The 20,434-nt window shown below is 46.8% G+C and overlaps 1 protein-coding gene across 3 annotated transcripts in view; it reads left to right on the forward strand.

The window, feature by feature from the left end:
• Positions 1–20,434, forward strand: part of PCNX1 (pecanex 1) — a 580,339-nt gene that overhangs the window by 92,742 nt on the left and 467,163 nt on the right. For all 3 annotated transcript variants that reach the window (XM_086937052.1, XM_086937051.1, XM_086937053.1), the window contains exons 3-4: positions 8,594–8,699; positions 20,078–20,120. In XM_086937052.1, the coding sequence (XP_086793178.1) occupies positions 8,594–8,699; positions 20,078–20,120 (149 nt within the window). The remainder of the gene's footprint in view (positions 1–8,593; positions 8,700–20,077; positions 20,121–20,434) is intronic.

Genomic DNA, 20,434 nt, shown 5'->3' on the forward strand with positions numbered 1-20,434 from the left:
ACAGAATAACACAGTGGGTAATAAAATGTCCCATGGAATTGTGCAGGTGCTTTGGTAGTCTTTAGTTTTTTAGGTTTTGCCTGGCGAAAAGATGCGCTCTGCGCATCTTTTTCGTGCAGGCGAAAACCTCTTGAGATCTATACGGGAGACAGGAACGGCCTCCGTCTTTCATTGGCTAGCTCCATAAATGGAGGCTAGCCATTGGAAGACGGGCCTGTCCGTCAATGCCGGACCAGATTCGGGGGCCTTCCCGAGAATTTTTGGCTTTTGGCTACGTCACGCGACGTCAGCCAAAAGCCGGGAACGCCCCCGAATCTGTTCCGGCATTGCCGGCACCCGCCTTCCTGCTCCGGCCGTCTTCTGCGTCTCTCCTCCCCCTTTCCCGCCCCCTCCCGCTTGTTTCCTGATGCTGGCGCCTAAAAGGGAGAATGTTTCGATACAAAGATGAACAAGACCCTGAGCTGCAAGGCCCATACAGGAGAAGGCATTGGAAGCTGGAGGAGTGCCACAGATCATCGCTCATCCGACTTGCAAGGATTCTTAATGGGTGTTGGTCCTCTATTGGACCCAGCAGCTAGAGTAAGGATGGGGTACATCTATTTCAAAGTTGCCAACCTGTGCGCGTGCCTCTCGAACATCGCTCATTCACATGAACACACATCTTATAAAGGGGTGCCGTTTTTAGACACTTGCCCTGAAAATAGTGTAAGCCATATTGATTTGAAATGGGATTTGCAACAGTTTTTTAGTCTTAAGAAGGGAGTATTTGGCATTACCCGACGGGCTCCGTGCAGGCTGCTTACAAACATGCATGTCAACGCAGCTTTGCTAACTCGGGTGGCGCTCATCAAATTTGCACTACATCATGTGTTTGTGACCCTATCCGGAATGACTTGTTGTATGTTTACTGTTCACAAGGCCGCTTTACACCCTCCGGAGAGCCGTAGGATAGCTGCATTCCTGGGGACAGCATGGTGAACAAATAATGTTGCAGGGAAGGTAAATGTTCTCAGCAGGTGACAACAAACGCTCTTTTTAGCACTTTAAAATGTCCTCCTGAGTTGAGCACAATCCCATTCCACTTTCCCCTGATTTTCTGGGACCTTCATTCTCCCATAAACTTTTTTGCTCGTACAGTGCCTTTATTTATTCTGAGTGCGATAGCGAAGGGTCGTCCTGTAGAGGGCCCTCGTATTTGGCCATGAGTCAGCTGCCTTTTCAACTGTAGTTTTCTCCCAAATGTAAATGCTGGAAAACTACTTTTGTCCGAGAATTGCATAGTATACATAAATCCAGGCTGAAATGCCGGGATATTGCAAACTTTGGAAGTATTCTGTTTTCCACTTTGAGAAGGACTTAGGCTGGTGATCTCCGGTTTGCATGAACATGTGTATGGCGGGCCTTTAATCTTTAAAGGGTTTCCACGGAGGGTTTTCCAGTAAAGGAGTGCACGGCGACTTATTTTTCGGTGCAGGGTATACTTACGCAGTCACCTGATAATGCTGGAAATTGACTACAGAATATGGTCTCAGATATTTTTCTCTACTGTTTTTTCTGTTTAAGATGCACTTCCACATATAATGAGCATTCTCATGGCGTCCTGCAAACCCCGGTATCTTTGGCATAAATTCTTACATGGTTGCACCTCTCAATGTGCACCTTTCGCTCCTAGATCGTTTCTCTGGCGCCGGACATGGACGTCATTTAGGGGTCACCAGGGTTGCTGCTGCGACCCCTGGCATGCCCCTTGTCACCCCTGGCACTGCCTTTGCGACCCCTAACGTCAGCAGTGCCCGGAACAGAAGCATTTCGTACTGGACGTCGGTAAGGGCTTCACTCGCCTCTGTTTTTGTAACATTTTTGTTATACAAATAGTCAATATTACATGATTTGCTATTAGTTTAATAAAAAATGGGGTATACATAGCTGGCGAATGCTTTTCCCTCGCAGCTGAGGTAAGGGGAAAAGTGCTTTTAGATATATGTATGTTGTGTGCGTGCTGGCAGTTTTAAGTGTGTTTATGTAAGAGTGTAAATGAGTAGGCAGAGTGTGTGTTTGTATATGTATCAATATGTATGTGTAAGTGAAGGTCAAGTGGAATGTAAAGGCACTTCCACTACCCCAGGCATTTTGGTGAATTGACCTTGGAGCCGCATCTTAAGCGGACTGCAGGCCACAGGGACTAGGTGACGGGGACTAGGTGACGCAAAATGATGGCAGCAATGCTGGAGAGCGGTCAGCAACCCGGAGAGTGACGTCAGCAGAACGCAATCCACCCAACGAGTCCCCATCATGGGGTGTGCCCTTACTTGACCCATCAGGCGTAGATAAACGCGCGAGTGTGTGCTCTAAGACCCCTGTGTTTGGTGAGGTGAGCTGGGCGCCTCGTGACCTGCTCTTTTACATTGTGCCAGGCTGGTTCGCTGTTCGGAAGGTTGTTTTCCATTGATCAAGATGTAGCTGACCTTTGACCCATCTCTCACCTGTTTATCGTTCAATGCTGTTCATCTGTTTCTCATCCTCCCCCAGTCTTCCTTCGAGAGTATATCCATGCACTCATTGGCTTTGCAAAAGTGGGAGAAGTGTAATTTATTTTCGCTAAACCAATCTTACTAGTTCATTTTCTGGAGCACTCAATAGCCATTTCCACACCCAAAGCGCTGTGCTTGTGTTTTGTGACTACACCTAGTTGCGACCAGGTGTTTTCTTTATTTGTTGTGCTGTTTGGACCTTGAAAGTAAAGAAATGTTTGCAGTTTGGTTTCTGGATCTCAGCCAAGACTGCATTCTCTAAATGCAGCTTGCTTGGTTAATGGGTTTGTGGCATGTAGTCAAACCCGAAAGTTAGGATGCTGATTTTGCCTACTCTTGTTTTGAATTTAGAAAAAAAGTAAATTCTTTTGAGAGTGACGAAGATGGAACTGTTCATTACATGATTTTTTTAAAATTTTGTGTGCCCCGTCTAGCTGCAAGTAAGACCAGCTACTAGCACATTCTTGGTTATGGTTTGGGCCCAGCTACTAGCACATTCTTGGTTATGGTTTGGGTCCTAGAGACCACCTAAGTGTCTGCTCCTAGCCTGTGGGAATGTCATGGGTCTTGCCTTCAGGTGGCCTGCCCTCATTGCAGCGGGCGAGGTGCCAATCACTGTCAACACAGATTTGTTGCAAGCATGTGCCACGTTGTCAGTCCACTAAACTGAAATTTGACTGTTTTCGACAACACCAGTTGTCTAGAAATATCCTTCATGGAACACAAGTTTCCACCGCTTCTGTCCTGAAACACCTTTTCCTGTCCTGAAACACCTGCTCCTGTCCTTCCTTCATGGATTCTTAGTGAGACACCCTGAGTATGACTGGTATGCCCAAACGTGGGTCCAGTGCACACAGTGTCACTGGAGCCGAACTGCACCTTGGTGACTAGGCCGAAACTGGTCTGGGGTTGCTTTGGTTAATGTCTAGGTGGGACATGCCCTTATAGTTCAGGTAAGTGCATAGAGAGTGCATAGGTAATGCAGAGTGCATAGGGAGTGCATAGACAGTGCAAAGTGCAGAGAGAGTACATAGGGAGTGCAGAGTGTATAGAGAGTGCAAAGTGCATAGGGAGTGCAGAGTGCATAAGAAGTGCAGAGTGCACAGTGCATAGGTAATGCAGAATGCATACAGAGTGCATAGGGAGTGCAGAGTGCATAGGGAGTGCAGAGTGCATAGGGAGTGCAGAGTGCATAGGGAGTGCAGAGTGCATAGGGAGTGCAGAGTGCATAGGGAGTGCAGAGGGCATAGACAGTGCAGAGGGCATAGACAGTGCAGAGTGCATAGGGAGTGCAGAGTGCATAGGAAGTGCACTCTGCACTCTTTAGGCACTCTGCACTCTCTATGCACTCCCTATGCACTCTGCACTCTCTATGCAAAGTGCTGCATAGGGAGTGCATAGGGAGTGCATGATAAGTGCAGAGTGCATAGGGAGTGCAGAGTGCATAGGAAGTGCAGAGTGCATACAAAGTGCACAGTGCATACAGAGTGCTGCATAAAAAGTGCAGAGTGCATAGGGAGTGCATAGGAAGTGGAGCGTGCAGGGTGCATAGAGAGTACAGAGTGCATACAGAGTGCTGCATAGGGAGTGCATATGAAATGCAGAGTGCATAAGAAATGCAGAGTGCATGAAGAGTGCTAGGGAGTGCTAGAGAGTGCCAAGTGACTGCAAAAAAAAGGTAATGGCAATGTAAATGACAATGCCATTTACTTATCTGTTTTCGAAACAAAAACATAAATACAAATTTTGGCATATACAATGCCAATAACTCTAACTTTTCCAAAGGCGAAACCATTGCATGGTAAATGCTTGTTTTTCTTTGTGTGGGAGTTCCTTTGTAATCTGAATATTTTGTTCATTTAAGGCTACAGTACGGCCAAAGTCTTCACTCTGTACTAGTAATTAATTGATGTTGTTAATCAGCCTGCCACAAAACCTACTAAGCAACTGTATATCCTTAAGAAGAAAATCATTTCTCTGTGTTTCGAGGGTGAATGACAAATATACCTTGTGCAGTTGGCTAGACTGACACTGGAAATCCTGGGTCAAAGCAATCTTTTTTCTGTCATCATCAAACTTTTCTTTGCTACTTATGCAGGCAAGAGTAGACTGTTCATTCAGTCTGCTTAGAGACCCTTTGGAAATAGCTGATCCTGGTGTAAATGTTTCAAGTCAGTGTTGGGAATGAGTGTGCTTCAAGCTTAGTACAGAGAATAATTCCCAAGCACACATGCTGTAATACGGTTGCCCTAATTTAAGCACGTCTCTTTTACCTAACTCTATTATCTGGTTTTGTTTCTTGTAAGATGGTTAAATGTGGATATTGTCCTGTTTTAGTCGGGGGTGGTGGCGCAAACTCGACATAAGTTCATCACTGGTGTACAAGTGATGAGTCTAACAGATCCTTTTTCTACATTTTTGAGACTCTGTAGCTACACCTGAAATGCAGTTGTTGAGTACAGTAGTAGACAACACTCCAGACCGTTTCCTGGAGGTTGGGAGTGAGGATTGAAGAAGGTTTACAGGAGGAATGTCTAGTCTTCCATGGGGTTTGCAGACAACGTTGTCCTAATAGCCAGGACGGGCGTAGCTTTGCAACGCTTAATAGAGGCCTATGGAAGTTTTCGGTCATCTCTGGGCCTTAGAGTTCATTAGTCCAAATCTTTTGTTCTAGTGACAGTTCTTGCAAACTCTAAAAGAACTCCTTCTTTCCTCATTGGAAGTAGTGGAGACCGTCTCCTATTTAGGGGTTTTATTTGATTAAAAAACAATCCTGACCACACATGGTGGACAGTAGGGCACTAATAATGGAGCGTATAATGGTTGCAGTCTCGTGTTTTACTAAAAAACTGTGCTAAAAGCCATTGACACCTTAAAGTGCCAAAACAATCTTGGTCACAACATATGGGGCAGGGCTTTGGGGAACAGCATCGATGGATTCTTTCCAAAAGTTAGAAGATCATTTTTTTAAGACGATAGTCTCTCTCCCAGGCTCATTTTCAAACCACGTTTGCTATCTAGAATTAGGCCTACCGTATGTAACTGACCTTGTTAAACTTGCCCCTATCATGTTTTTGGCACTCAACATGAAAAAAAAACTCTGTAGACCTAACCCAGACTATTATAAAAAAAACTGTCTGTCATTAGACAACGTACACAAAATCGCATAGTAGCAGTACGTTAAAACTAATATGTCTCGGTGAAGCGTACCTGAACTATTTAAAGCTCGAGTTACTGTGCTAGATATCTAAAAAAGAGTCTCAGAGCTATATTTCTAACGAGGGCAGATTATGAAAGAAAAGTACTATGTAAAATCCTTTGTAATGCTGGACCAGCTGACCCAACCCCAACTGAGTGGGAGTGCTCATACTTGGAAATTGTCACACAGCATGTCTACAGCATCGATTTATTCTCCTGAGGTTCCGTATTAATTTAATTACGCTGAAGCTGAGCTCTGCCCATGTGACAACTCTTTTGAACAATCTGATCTTAATGTTTTCTTTTTTTGTCACTTTGATAAAGAATGAGGTATATGTATTGTACCCCTTTTAAAACGATATAACTTTGTACAGTGCCGTCCTACTCTGTTTTTTAAATAAAAAAAAGCTCAATGACCCCTTTGTTTGCTTAGCTGTAGCTTCATTTCTCTCGGCTTGTACGTGGAGACAGTTTGTATCAATGAGTTCTGCAGAATTTTTACCTAATTGCTTTTATCTAGTGCTCAACAATTCACTTAACTGAAAAAAAAAAACATCAGGCAGGTTTTTTTTCGATGAATCTCCTGTTTAAAAACTTTTATCCAAATTTGTCTTTTATCGTTTCTTATTGCTAGTCGTTACATATATAATTAAAATGTCAGTTATTCATATTTTGTACCTCTTGTAGGTAACTGGGATTTATGAATTGGCACTAGGCTTACCTACCCTATTGGTGTGTGGTATTATTTATCTAAACCTTATGTAACAGAAAATTGACGAAAGAGCGTCTTACCTGGTTTTTCTTGCTAACAAAAGTTACGATTACCCATATTTAAACTAGTTTTACTGATTCTTAGACTAATTTAAGTGTAATTTCACTCCCAGTTATTTATATCATGGGGCCTTTGCAGATAATTGAAGTATTCAAATTTGCACTTCGTTCACTTTACTGGTTGATGGCACAAATTATTTTAAAAATTCTTAATGGGGAATTGTCAAAAGCGAACTGCCACCAACCAGGCGACTGTAACATATATCTTGTATACTTACGCTTTGCCAGATTTTATTGTTTGGAAACATTTTAATGTATGTACTTTTATGATCTAAGTTTCTGAAACTGATCGAATAAAGTTATTTGAATTTGTACATCAATGACCCATAGACGTAGTAGTGAGTGTAGACTTTGCCTGACTGCATTGAATCCAAACCTGTTATGTCTTATGAAGTTGTGATGAACAGTGTTTTGAGTCCGGTGGCAGCAACAGTTCCGCCTGTTATGGTTAAAACGTCTACTCGGGGACATTGCTTGCTTCCATCATATGTTTAGGAGCCAAATAATGCTGGCTTGTCTTCATGTATTGAAAAGCAATCGTTCCTTCTAGCGATGTCTACTTTGCTTACTCCTGAAGACTCCTCAGTAAGGCCGACTTTGTGAGTATCTAGAAGGAAAGTACCCTTGACTGTGTTCTCAAAGAGCCATCTTGAAAAGTGTCTCCAATTAATGTGTTGACTGGTGTTTATTTGATATTTCCTACAGCATACCTTTGTCATTGAACTTGTGAAGCAGTCTTGCTTAACCTCAGGCTGCTTAACCCTGTTCTCTAGGGCATTCGACATTGGTTCATTTGTCCACTTCTAGAATGGGTAGAGATAAGTACATGATCTCTGCTACTGGCTGTGTGTCCTTCATTCCTCAGTCTACCTCTATTAGTCTCCTGCAGGAGACTGCCATTGTGGACTTCTGGGTGTTCACATCTATAGGAAATTTGTTTTTACTTCGTGAAACTAGTGTGAGTGTGAATTAACGTTACACTAAAATGCCACACCTGCAACGTCCCATTTCCTGTAAATTTGGTTTGCTCAGTATTGTTAGAATGGCACTCAGTTAACTAACCTGTGGTGGATGGAAATCTGAGTTTGCTTTCCTGGGATTTAAACTTTTGAACTGATAATTATTGCATATATCAGTAGTAAGTGTTAGCTCACTTAGCCTTCCTGCCATTTTCTGAGGATGCTGTGATAGCCAAATTAGCTGACCGGCCTGCACTCCGTTTGATTTCTCCTCTTTAAATGGTGTAGTTGTATATAAATAGCAGTGGACTTTGTTTATTTTTCACTGCTTTGTTTTTATGTTAGGGTAGGACTTACTTTATAGGTTATGTGGCTTTGTTGAATATATTTTTAGTGTTACTTTTGTGTTTCCATGCCTTTGGGCTCATGTATCTGTTGGATTAGATAATATTTAAATATTTAAATAAAAGCGCAACATACGTTCAAACTGAAGGCAGTCTGAAGTAAAATGATAGCTACAATGACTATACCTACAGTATACCTGGGGATAATTATCTGCATCCACTAACAATCTAGGTGTGCTCTCAGTGACTGATACCAAGCGTAAAGGGGGCTGTGCAATCATGTATCAGAAAACTGCATGACTTTGGCACTGGTTAGTAACGCATTGTCTTCAGCTGGAGGACCGCTGGCGAATCATCCCTCATCCAGGTGGATTCCTACGAATGAACTGTGGAGTTCTGGCCAAATGAGGAGGTGGGAGAAGTAGATAAGTTTCAAAGGACAAAGCGTTAATAAGTGAAGTGTGCATGAAGTGGTCGATGAATGGAGACGCAATTCGGCTGCCCGAGCTTACAGCTGTTATAGGATGATTCGATTCTGCTGTTACTGAAAAGGTCTTTTCCTTGTTCCTCTGAGATTTCATAACAAACACTACCAAATGTGTGTATGTATCATTTGAATATAAACCCCAATAAACGTTGTTAAAATACAAAAGGCAGCTTTGTAGAGACAAATGGATGAATGGGTCATGTGACATGTATTCTACTTCTCGTGCTCTTGTGTCTTCCTCAGTGACCCAGGAGGAGGGCTGGAGATGTCTGAATTCATAAGGGAAGCCACGCCGCCAGTTGGTTGCAGTTCGCGAAATTCCTTTTCAGCTCTAGATCCAAACAATCCGGTAAGAATCTCTTATTTTGATTTATATTGGTGTATAACTATTCTATAACTGATTGTCTGAACCGGAGAAGTGCAAAAAATCAGAGGGAGAAGGTGAGATATCAATTGTTTGTTTTCTCCCTATTGCATGTCACTGAGGTATGTCCCTGCTTAGCCTTCAGAAAATGGACATATTCTCTGGATTTGGTTGTGCCAGAGAACGTCCAATGTCAAGGGGCCAAATTACAAACAACAATACAAACAATCTATTAATAAAATAAATAAAAAAAGAATACTGCCTCACAAATATTTTAATTATATCAAGTACAGCATCAGAGAAAGAGAACTAAAATAGTATTACAAAATTCCTGATTAACAGTAAAAATCCATCATCTGTCGGAAGCTAGGCAGAAGTTTGTTCTATAATCATGAATCATTATTATGAGCAACTTTACAGAGAATCAACTTAACTGGGTCCTAATAGCAGAGATATGGTCTCTTTTATGTAGGCCAAATAGGTCTATAGCCTAGTTCTGAACTACCTGAACAATTTAAATGTATTTATGTTCCCAAAAATTACAGTACTGCAATATAATCAATCTAAAAATAAAACTTCCTCAATCAGTTAAATTGATGCCTTCTTGTTTTCCAGTGTTTTGATTAGTCATCATGAATCTATCCCAGGCATCAGCCAGGGTCTGTGAGGTTTTTCAGCAATTGCGGTTTCCAACCACCAGGTGGTACTTCTTTGGCATCAGCTGCGTTTCTGCAAGATATCCTCGACAAAAGTGACAAATCAATTCCAGCAGATTAAGTCAGTTCCGTTTCGCCAATGTCGACATTGGGATGTGCTCACCATTGTGTTTTTGTAAATGTTTCCTCTTTTTGATGTTTTCTGTTGTGGTCTGAAAATTTCTATGGTCTCTTTACCAGAGCAGTCAAAGTTTAAAGCTTGTGCATTTTATTAGAGACGAATGTTTGACAGATACACATTTGGAGGGTTCAGAATGCTGCTAGCACCGGTGATATCTGTGCCCTTATGCTTCCTAGTGTCAGTCAAGAGAAGGAATTAAAATATTTTAAGACCATGTACAGACATTGCTGTTGAAATTTTGCTTCGTTCTTAGTATTGCCTTTAAACTACCCTCGCACATCAAAAACACCATTAAGAATGTGAAAAATGTTTTTTCTCCTTCCTTGCTTTGGATCAGGTAACAGGGGAGAGGAATGTTCAGAATTCTGTCTCCGAGCCAGTCATGAGAAAATGTTGATTCCTCAAATCCTCCTGGTTAGAGTTTCTCTTCCTTCTTGAGCTTCAAGAGACAGCTAAAAGATCTCCTGCTCAATCGACATCTCAAGTAACAAAAGATCAATTGGCCGTCAACCTTCAGTTCGCTCTACATCCCTCCCCTTTTATTTTACCTCCCATGTGTGCAAACTTGGACTCTTATTGCTGAGATGTAATCATACTCACTATTTGTAATGAACATGCACAGATGTAATGCGCTCATGTCTTGCCAGCGCCATATAAACCTCCTAAATAAAAATAAATAAATCAAGGCGATTCGAGAGATCATCTTTGTTATGTTTAGTATGCCCTAGCAGAGAAACATTTTTGCACCCTGTTGGAGCCAATTCTGTTCTTCTGGCACCATCTGCCCCTTCATCTCACTGATGGCTTTAATCTAGGGATTGTCAAGCCCAATGCCATGCGTGCTGGCTCCAACTCTTCCAAAAGTGATGAAAGTGGCTTTGTTTGTGATAGGAGATATGTCAATGCCATGAGGGCTTGGCACTAAACCGCAGGCTTCCTTGCGAATGCTCGCTCCAAAACAAATTACAAATTTTCTAAGAGAAGATGCCCGCTGTACAAAATACCTCCAATCCAAAGTCCAGCCATAGGATGAGAGACCTTTTCATAAATGATGCGGATGCCTTGAGCTTACCTTAACCTTATTCTCTTGGGATGAGGATGATGATAGTGAGGAAAAAAACCTGCTTCTTCCAGATCATTTTGAAATGTCCTTCCATTGGACCTCCAAGTGCGATTGTTGTGGACACAGTACTTGAAGGAGGATATCCAACTGTGGAAGACCCGCCTATTTGTGGTGCGGTGCCTCCACTGTTTTGGGTAAGAAGGAACCTGCAGAATCTTCGAAAATGGCCCTTTTCTTTTCCCCAGATAAAAGACAATTTTTTCTGAAATTTTAAGGGAGAAATCACAAGTTTCCGATATATTTTTTGTACTGTGAGCTTTGTTGGGTACCATTGATGCAGCTGGGCAAAGTCTCATTCTGTCCTTGTAATCAGCTGACAAGTTGGAAATAAGCATGCACTTCTTACAGCTCAGCTGACGTTTCCCTGTCTTATGCTGTTAGGTGCCTATGTTTTGAGCTACTCCACATTGTAGTTCAAAGAGTTGGAGTGGTGATCCACACATTATTTACATTCGGCAGCCTTTGCATAGAGAGCATGTAATGCACTGTTCGAGGCATGTGGGCTGCTGAATTCATATCTGTGCATAGATCACCGCCTAGTGTTGGGTCCGGATGATTGCACATTGTTGTCCTGGAAGAGTCTTCGAAGTATCACGAGATAGGTGGCTCCTCCCCTGGACTACAGTGCGCATGGGCATCCTCTCCATCCCCAGATTGTTTTTTTCCGCCATTGGGTTCGGATGTACTTTCTCGACTCCAGTTCGGAAACTTTGTTAAAACTCTTCACTAAGGCCAAAAGGCCTTCGGGGCGTTGGTATTGTCTCGTTCGTTGCCTGTTTCTTGTCCAGTCCCTCGAACCGGACGTCGAAGGCGTTTTTCGCTTTCGACACCATAGGCCCAAACTAAGACGACGATGGATCCGAGCCCGTTCAAACGATGCCCCGTCTGCAATTCGAAATACCCTCACATTGATGTGCACCCAGTGTGCAATAAATGTTTATCCCCGGAGCACAACGAGGCCAGCTGTATGGCCTGCTCGAAGTTCCGCTCCAAGAAGACGCTTCGAGTTCGACGCGCAGCAAGACAGTCAGCGCAGAAGTCGGCGCCCGAGCCGGTCGACATCTTCGAGGCCGGTGACGAAGAAGGCGCCGACGAAGAAGATCCTGACGAGCAGTCGGACCCAGCGTTGGAGCATGACTCCAACTTCGACGTGGACGAGCAGGATGAGGAATACGTCCATGAAGAAGACGTTGTCTAGGTAGGGGACGACGATGAGGCCATCGGGGCCGTCGATGACGACTCCAGTTCTGAGCCGGGCCCAACCGCAGTAGCGGGGCCTACTACTGACAATACGCTCCCTACGGCTCAGGTCGAGGCATCGCCGAAAGGCCTTAGCCAAGATCTTGCTCCACATTCTATAGCCCCTCGTCCAGGCCAGGCTAAGAATACTTCAAAAGAGCCATCGGTCGATCTTTCAAAATCGTAACCGAAGCCTACAGAGCCAAAACCGAAACTACTAAAAGTGGTCGTCGGGTTGACGCAAGTCAAGTCAAAGACTGTCGCCGACCCTTCGGCGTCGAAAGGGGGCGTCGCCTCGAAGACTGGATTGTCGAAGCCAGGCTCTTCAGTCAAGCACGTCGCCTCGACGCAGTCGACGTAGACATCGACGCCCAAGATGGCCGACAAGACCAAAGGCCTCCAGACCAAAAAGGCTGTCGAGCCGAAGATTTCAGCGCTCATGCCGCTACTGGGCAAACCTCTCGAGTCGAAGTCCAAAGCCGACTCGAAGCAGCAGGTTGCATCGACGCCCAAGGCCGTGCATGCTACGCACCGTGAGCTCGAGTCGACGCAAGGAAGCAAGCATACTAGTGAGTCGCCGAAGCAGCTCGGATAGAACACTACGGCAAGCTCTAAGAAGGTCGCCCGTCCACAGGCCTCCCTCCGATTAAATACGGTCTACCACCAACTGCTCGAGCCAAGCATCTCGAGCACCACAAAGGCACCGACCCATCAAAGACAGTGTCCGCGCCTTCGAAGTCCACCCCTGAGGGGGTTGTGTTCCAAGAACCCTCGTACGACAACCAGTCGAAACTCTTCATCAACTCTGAATCGGGCAGGCTTACCATCCATAAAAGGAAGATCGCACCTGAACATCCCTTAGAGGCGTATAAAATCCCTCTTAAACGGAAAAAAGACTTGACCACCTCACCAGTTCTCTTTGAACACGTTGAGAGCTATTCACAACAAATGGCATATTCTCCAGCACAAAGCGAGGAGGACATGGGTGATGAATACGGTCAAGCGGTCTTCACTTATCAGGCTGACACTGATCAGGAAGAACCTCAGCAATGGACTGATGCTGTAGACCCTGATGATCCACAAGCTGCACCAGACACTCAGTCCTACAATGTCAAAACCTTGCCTACTGAAGACACGGCGGCGTTTAACGCTTTGATAGAAAGGGTAGCCCTCAACCATGACGTGGAAATGCACGCAGAACCTGTGGAAGAAAATTTCTTATTTGATACTTTCTCCACCTCTGAAAGATCTACAAAGACATTGCCAATGCTAAAAGGAGTCCTCAAGCATGCTGCGGACATTTTCAAAGAGCCCACAAAAGCAAGGGTTATCAACCCTAGGATTGAAAAAAAATATAGGCCTGCTCATCAAAGGCCAGCTCCCATTGGACTCCCTTGTAGTGGCCAATGCTTGCAAACGGGTAAACTCGCAAACTAGTGGTGACGCTCCTTCTCCGGACAAAGAATCAAAGATCTTGGAGGCGTCAGGAAAGCGAGTGGCAGCACAGGCTGCTAATATTTGGAGGATTTCAAATACACAGGCCCTGTTGGCTAGATACAATGGGTCTCACTACGACACGCTAGAACAGTTGTTGCAACACCTGCCTGATGTTTACAAAGAGGAAGCAGAAATGATCATACAGGAGGGGAAGTTAATTTCTAATGCATCCATCAAATGTGCACTGGATGCGGCAGCCACGGCAGCTAGGGCCATTAACACTAGTGTAATGCTGAGACGTCACGCATGGCTCCGCATCTCCGGGTTTAAACCAGAGATTCAAACAACTTTGCTCAACCAGCCAGTTAACCCAGACTTCCTTTTTGGTCCCGTGGTAGACACAACCCTCGAAAAAATTAAAAAGGACACTAAGACAGCAAAATCCATGGGGGCTCTGCAGTCACAGCAGTTTCGGGGCAGTTCATTCCGTCGCTCCAGTAATAGGGGAGCCTCTAGAGGACAAGCTTTACAGCAAGCCCAGTACAGCAAAGGGAGCACGCAAAGCACCTACACAAAGAATACCAGGGGTGGATATCGTGAGAACAGCGCCAAGGGCAGAGGACGTGGTAATAACAATGCCAGATCCTCCGCTCCCAACAGACAGTGACGCCTTGTCACTGCCCCCGACCATTTAACACCTGTTGGGGGAAGACTCCAGCAGTTCCTGCCGGTCTGGGAAGGCATTACCACGGACAGGTGGGTGAGACAACTTATCCAAGAACTAATCTAGAACTAATCTCCACCCCCCAACCTACCCCCAAGGCACCGTCCTATGTCCGCAGAGCACATGCACTTATTGCAGCAAGAAGTACTCTCCATGCTGCAAAAAGGGGCAATAGAGCTCGTGCCTGCAGAATAACGAGGTACAGGAGTTTACTCTCTTACTACTTAATCCCAATAAAGGACGGTTCCCTGCGGCCCATTCTAGACCTCAGACCCCTCAACCAATACATACTGTCAGAACACTTTCATATGTTAACCTTACAGCAGGTCCTGCCATTGCTCGGTCAGGGCGACTTCCTAGCGACCCTAGACCTCAAGGATGCATATTTCCACATTCCCATTCACCCAAGTCACAAGAAATCTCAGATTCACCATCAACAATCAGCATTACCAATTCAAGGTCCTGCCTTTCGGGGTCACCACTGCCCCCAGAGTGTTCACCAAGTGCTTAGCGACTGTGGCTGCGCACCTTCGGAGACAACACATTCATGTATATCCCTACCTGGACGACTGGCTTGTTCAGGCAAAGTCAGCCCAGCAGTGTGCCAGCCACATGTCACGTACAATTCACCTCCTTCACAGTCTGGGGTTCTCACTAAACTATGCAAAGTCGCACCTTCAGCCCACCCATGTGCAGCAGTACCTAGGGGCGACATTAAACACTCTGACGGCAACGGCGCAGCCAAATTCTGCCAGAGTCAACAGCATGCAGCTGCTCATTCAGAAGTTTAGGCCTCAACAATCGCTCCCAGCGCAGGTATTCATGCAGCTGATCGGTATGATGACCCCCTGCATATTTATAGTCCCGCACGTGAGGCTGCACATGCATCCACTTCAAGAATGCTTAGCACGACAGTGGAACCAGGCTCATGGGCATCTGAAAGACCTAGTGTTGGTAACCGGTCGTGCATACAACTCTCTGCATTGGTGGAATCCACGAAACCTTTGCAGGGGACGACCGTTCCAAGAAACTGTCCCACAGATAGTGCTGACAACGGACGCATCTCTCCAGGGTTGGGGAGCGCATGTCCTCCATTACACTGTGCAAGGACTATGGACCGCGCAGCAGCAAAAGATGCATATCAATCTTTTGGAGCTGATGGCAATCTTCATGGCACTGAAAGCGTTCAAGTTGCACCTGTGCAACAAGGTCGTGTTGATCCGGACGGACAACATGACTGCCATGTATTACATCCAGAAACAGGGAGGCACACACTCCCCGCAGCTATCTCACCTAGCCCAGAGCATGTGGAAGTGGGCCATTCAGAGGAACATCTTCCTCATGGCGGAACATCTCCCAGGCAAAGACAACCAGATGGCGGACCGTCTGAGTTTTTTTAGGCTTTTTGTCTCGATTTTTTCGAGTCGATTGACTCCTGGTGTCGTAGGGATGCCCGGTTTCAAGTTTTGCGGGAACTGTCATCGGATGATGTCGGTGACGGACCTGCACCGCGTGTGTCTCTACTGCCTGAGGCGCGACCACGACCCCAAGTCGGGCCCGACTGCCGGGCCATGGTGCCGAAGACTTTGCGGGATTGGTCCCGAAAGTTGCTTGAAGCCGGGCAGACTGCTACGCGCCGCTCTAGGTCTCTGTCCTGTTTGAGGTCGAGGGACTGGTCGCGGAGCCATCACCATCATTCTTCAGGATCGAAGTGTTCGCATTTGGGGTCAGGTAAGACGAAGCACAAGAAGTCGAAGAAGCATCATTGCTCAACGACTGCCCCTCATCCGCCGCGGCTGAGGGTGCGGGTGGTGCCTCCCCTGTGGTTCCGACGGAGCCAAAGGTGTCCCCGTTAGCCTACCCGCCCTTTCCGGGTCCGTCGGCGACTACGGCCCAGTTGCAGAAATTTCTGTCAGCCATGGCCTGCCTCTTTGGGCCGTTGGGCTGTCCGGTCCCGCCGGTGCACCTTTGGGCCCCGCGGGTCCGACTGAGGGCCCTAGCCATTCACTGTCTGCGGCTCGGCATTGCTGTAGGCTCCGGCCCTGGCGCCGTAGGGCCCCCACGGACAGTGCTCTCGAAGGCTATTGCTGAGGGGAGAGATGCAGCCAAGTTCACAATACGATGGCCTTGACACCGCCGACTCGCTGGCAGACAGAGTTCCACGACAGTGGCGCTCTGCCGCCATGCCTGGCAGAGGACTGCTGGCTTCTCAGGGGATGTCCAGAACAGCCTGATGGACATGCCCTTTGATGGCATTTGCCTTTTTGGCAACAAAGCAGATAGTGCGTTGGAGCGTTTTAAGGAATCGCGGGCTACAGCCAAGTCCTTGGGCCTTTCAGCCACTCGCCCTCCTCCACCTTCTGATTTCGCTCCTTTCGTGGTCACGGACGGGGCTCCCCAGCACGTTTGCTTTAGAGCCACAGGCCGCGGCAGCAGCAGTCTCCGTGTGGATGTGGGACCCGCAGAGGCGGCTCAGGGGGGCCATCGGGTGGGTCAGTCCACTTCCACACCGGCCACCACTGCCCCAAAACCTTCCTAGTCCTCCCAGTGGGCGCAGGATTCGCCATCATCTCCCCCACTGGTGCACTATCACTTCAGACAGGTGGGTTTTACAGATAGTCCGAAGGGGCTACTCCCTCCCGTTCGAGACTACCCCTCCAGCCATGCCACCCCAGTACCACTGCCTGTCGGGGGATCACTTGACACTTCCTCAGCAGGATGTCGTGGCCCTCTTGGCCAAGGGGGCCATCGAGCGCGTTCCTGTGCCAGAAGTAGTACATGGTTGTTATTCCCACTACTTTCTGGTGCCCAAAAAGGACAAGGGCCTGCGTCCTATGTTGGACCTTAGGGACGTCAATCGCTTCCTCCGGAACGAGAACTTCAGGATGCTAACTCTGGCTCAGGTCTTGTCTGCTCTTGAACCTGGAGACTGGATGGTAGCGCTGGATTTGCAGACTGCATATTTCCACATTCCCCTCCTGCCAGCCAACTGGCGTTTCCTGCGGTTCACGGTAAGCCACAAGCATTTTCAGTTTACCGTGCTCCACTTTGGCCTTACCAGCACCCCTCGGGTGCCCACGTAAGTGATGGCGGTGGTCGCAGCTCATTTGCGCAGATCAGGGGTTCCAGTCTTTCCCCTATCTCGACGACTGGCTGTTGAAGTTGGGCTCGCCCCAGTCTGTCGTCTCCCACCTCCAGACTATTGCCGACCTCCTGCATTTGCTGGGTTCTTCCAATGTGCCGAAGTCGCACCTGATTCCCTCTCAGAAGCTCCTCTTCATCAGAGCGGTTCTGGATACAGTGCTGTTTCGGGCCTATCCTCCCGATCGGCGAGTCCAGGATATTCAGGCTATGATTCCGATCTTTCGGCCTCTATCCTGGGTTTCAGTCACGATGACCTTGAGGCTGCTGGGCCTAATGGCCGCCTGCATCCCGCTGACCAATCATTCTAGATGACATATGCATGCTCTGCAGTGGGACCTGAAGTTCTAGTGGGCGCAGCATCAAGGGTACCTATCAGAGTTCATCCAGATCTCGGAGGGCACTACTCAACAGCTGCAGTGGTGGCTCACGAACCAGCATTGGGTCAATGGCAGATCCCTCTCCCTTCCCCAACTGGAGCACACAGTGGTGACTGATGCGTCCCTTCTGGGATGGTGGGACCACATGGGAGAGGCGGAAATCAGAGGACTCTTGTCTCCGGCGGAGCCCAGGCTCCATATCAACCTTCTGGAGCTTCGGGCGATCTGACTTGGTCTGAAGGCATTCCTTCCCTCTGTGAAGGGGAGAGTAGTGCAGGTGTTAACAGACAACACCACCGCCATGTGGTACTACAACAAACACGGCGGGGTGGGGTTGTGGACCCTATGTCGGGAGGCTCTGCGCCTCTGGACATGGCATTTCCCTGGTGGTTCAACACCTGGCAGGTTCACTGAACGCCAAGGCGGACAAACTCAGCCGCAGTTGCATGATTGATCACGAATGGTGTCTTCACTCGGACATGGCGCAAGGTCTCCTTCAACAGTGGGGAGAGCCTTGGTTAGATCTATTCGCCAGCGAAGAGAAGGCGCAATGTTAGCAGTTCTGTGTGTTGGAATTTCCAAGGCGGCACTCCTACGCAACACTTTTCGTCGCGAGTGGAGTTGCGGTCTGTTGTTCACCTTTCTGCCTATACCACTTCTGCCGAGAGTGCTGAAGATCAGGCGCGACCGGGCCCAAGTCATTCTTGTGGCTCCGGACTGGGTTTGAAGAGTTTGGTATCCCGAGCTACTCAGTATGACCATTGATCCCCAAAATCCGACTGCCTCTTCGGGAGGATCTTCTGTCGCAGCAGCAGGGGACGGTCCTCCACCCGAACCAGTCCAGTCTCCACCTTTTTGCATGGAGATTGCCTACTGAAGTCTGTGATGTCATTCTGGCGTCCCTCCACTAAGTTGGCATACACCTGCAGGTGGAACAAATTTGTGGCATGGTGCACAGCAAAGGCTGTGGATCCCCTTTCTGCTCCTCTTTCAGAAGTTCTTCTGTTCCTTCTTTCTTTGGCCCAGCAGGGCTCTGCTCTAGGCACTATCAAGGGCTATCTTTCTGCTATTTCGGACTTTCTCAGTCTCCCTGATCAGCCCTCTCTTTTCAAGTCCCCTGTTGTAAATAGATTCCTTAAAGGCATTACTCATCTTTTACCTCCTATTCCTATTGTAATGCCACAGTGGGACTTGAATCTCGTTCTTACATATTTAATGTGCGCTCCCTTTGAGCCTCTTCACAACTGTCCTCTTCGTCTACTGACTTTGTAGACTGCTTTCCTAGTTGCCATCACCTATGCCAGGAGAGTGAGTGAGCCCCAGGCTCTTTCTTGTAAACCTTCCTTTCCATCTGTCCATCTGGAAAAAGTTGTGCTCAGAACACGTCCATCCTTTCTGCCAAAGGTTGTCACTGCCTTTCACATCGGGTAGACCATCACTTTGCCCACCTTCTTTCCGCCTCCTTCTAGAGAGGAAGAGAGGCTCCACCGCCTGGACCCAAAACGTGCTCTTTCGTTTTACTTGAAGTGCACACAACAGTTCCGGTGGATGACTAGCTCTTTGTTGGCTACGTTGGTGCCAAGAAAGGTTGGGACGTAAACAAGCGGAATATCTCCCGATGAGTCGTCTTGTGTATTAAATCCGGTTATCCTCTGGCTAAAAGGAAGCTCCGTTGGGGCTGCGTGCCCATTCTACCAGGGCAACAGCCACTACAGCATTGGGACGTGGTGTCTCCCTGCAAGACATCTGTCAGGCGGCTACGTGGGCCTTGCTGCACACTTTTACTAAGCACTATTGCCTAGACAGCCAAGTCCGGAGAGACAGCTTCTTTGGGCCTTCTGTTCTTCGCGACTTCCTGTTGTGATCTTGGTTCGCAGACCCACCACCTGGGTTGGTATTGCTGGGGTATCTATTCTAAGGTAAGGAATCTATCACTGTGTTTTTTTTCAGATGAACAAGTTACTTACCTTTTGTAACAATATATCTGTAAGAAAAATGAGTAGTGATGGATTCCTTACCGCCCCAACCATCCTCTCCTTTCTTCGAACTGGTTTCTAGGGTTAACGTCATCCCTTTCACGGCCCTAGTTTCAAGTCACCAGTGGTCAACATCTTGCATGGCTCTGCGTTTCTGGCGCGGAAAATCATGTACAGAACTGACGTCCGTGCCTAAGGGCAGCGTCTAAGTAGCTGTTGCGACGTCATCTCGGCGACCACGATACCAACCATGGACGAGGAGCCGCACGACGCCACTTTCCGATGCGCAGCGGTACTGCTGACGAACACTTTCCAGATCTAGTCTGACGCCTGGGGGTAATTCTAAGGTAAGAAATCTTATCACTACTAATGTTTCTTACAGATATATTGTTACCAAAGGTAAGTAACTTGTTCATTGAGACCATTCATTTGCATGGTTTGCAGATCTTGTGCATTCAGCTGGTCAGAATATTTTATTCTTATTTTTCGTATGCTCTCTTTTTTAGAGTGTGTTATCCTGTATTGGAGAAGTTGCAGAAATAGCGAAAGGTAAGACCAGGCATGTTCATTGTCTTCCTTTTGACAGATTCTGTATTCTGATATTATTAGGTGTTTGACAAGTTGTCCTACTTTCATCACATTTAATTAACATTTTTTTTACCTGTTGTGCTTCTCAAGCTGTAGAAATATTACATTCTATGCTAAGAGAAGGCTAAAGTTAAGTTGCTGACTTTCGTACAACAGTGCATGGTATTGAAGTAGGAAAACTGATCATTGCCCCCAATGAATGGCATTGAAAAGTGAGAAGATTGTACAACCACCTGTCAGTAATTTGCAGTTGTCTTTTTTCTTTTTTAAGCGTT

Source organism: Lissotriton vulgaris, chromosome 9 (assembly GCF_964263255.1).
Source record: "Lissotriton vulgaris chromosome 9, aLisVul1.2, whole genome shotgun sequence".
Lineage (NCBI taxonomy): Eukaryota > Metazoa > Chordata > Amphibia > Caudata > Salamandridae > Lissotriton > Lissotriton vulgaris.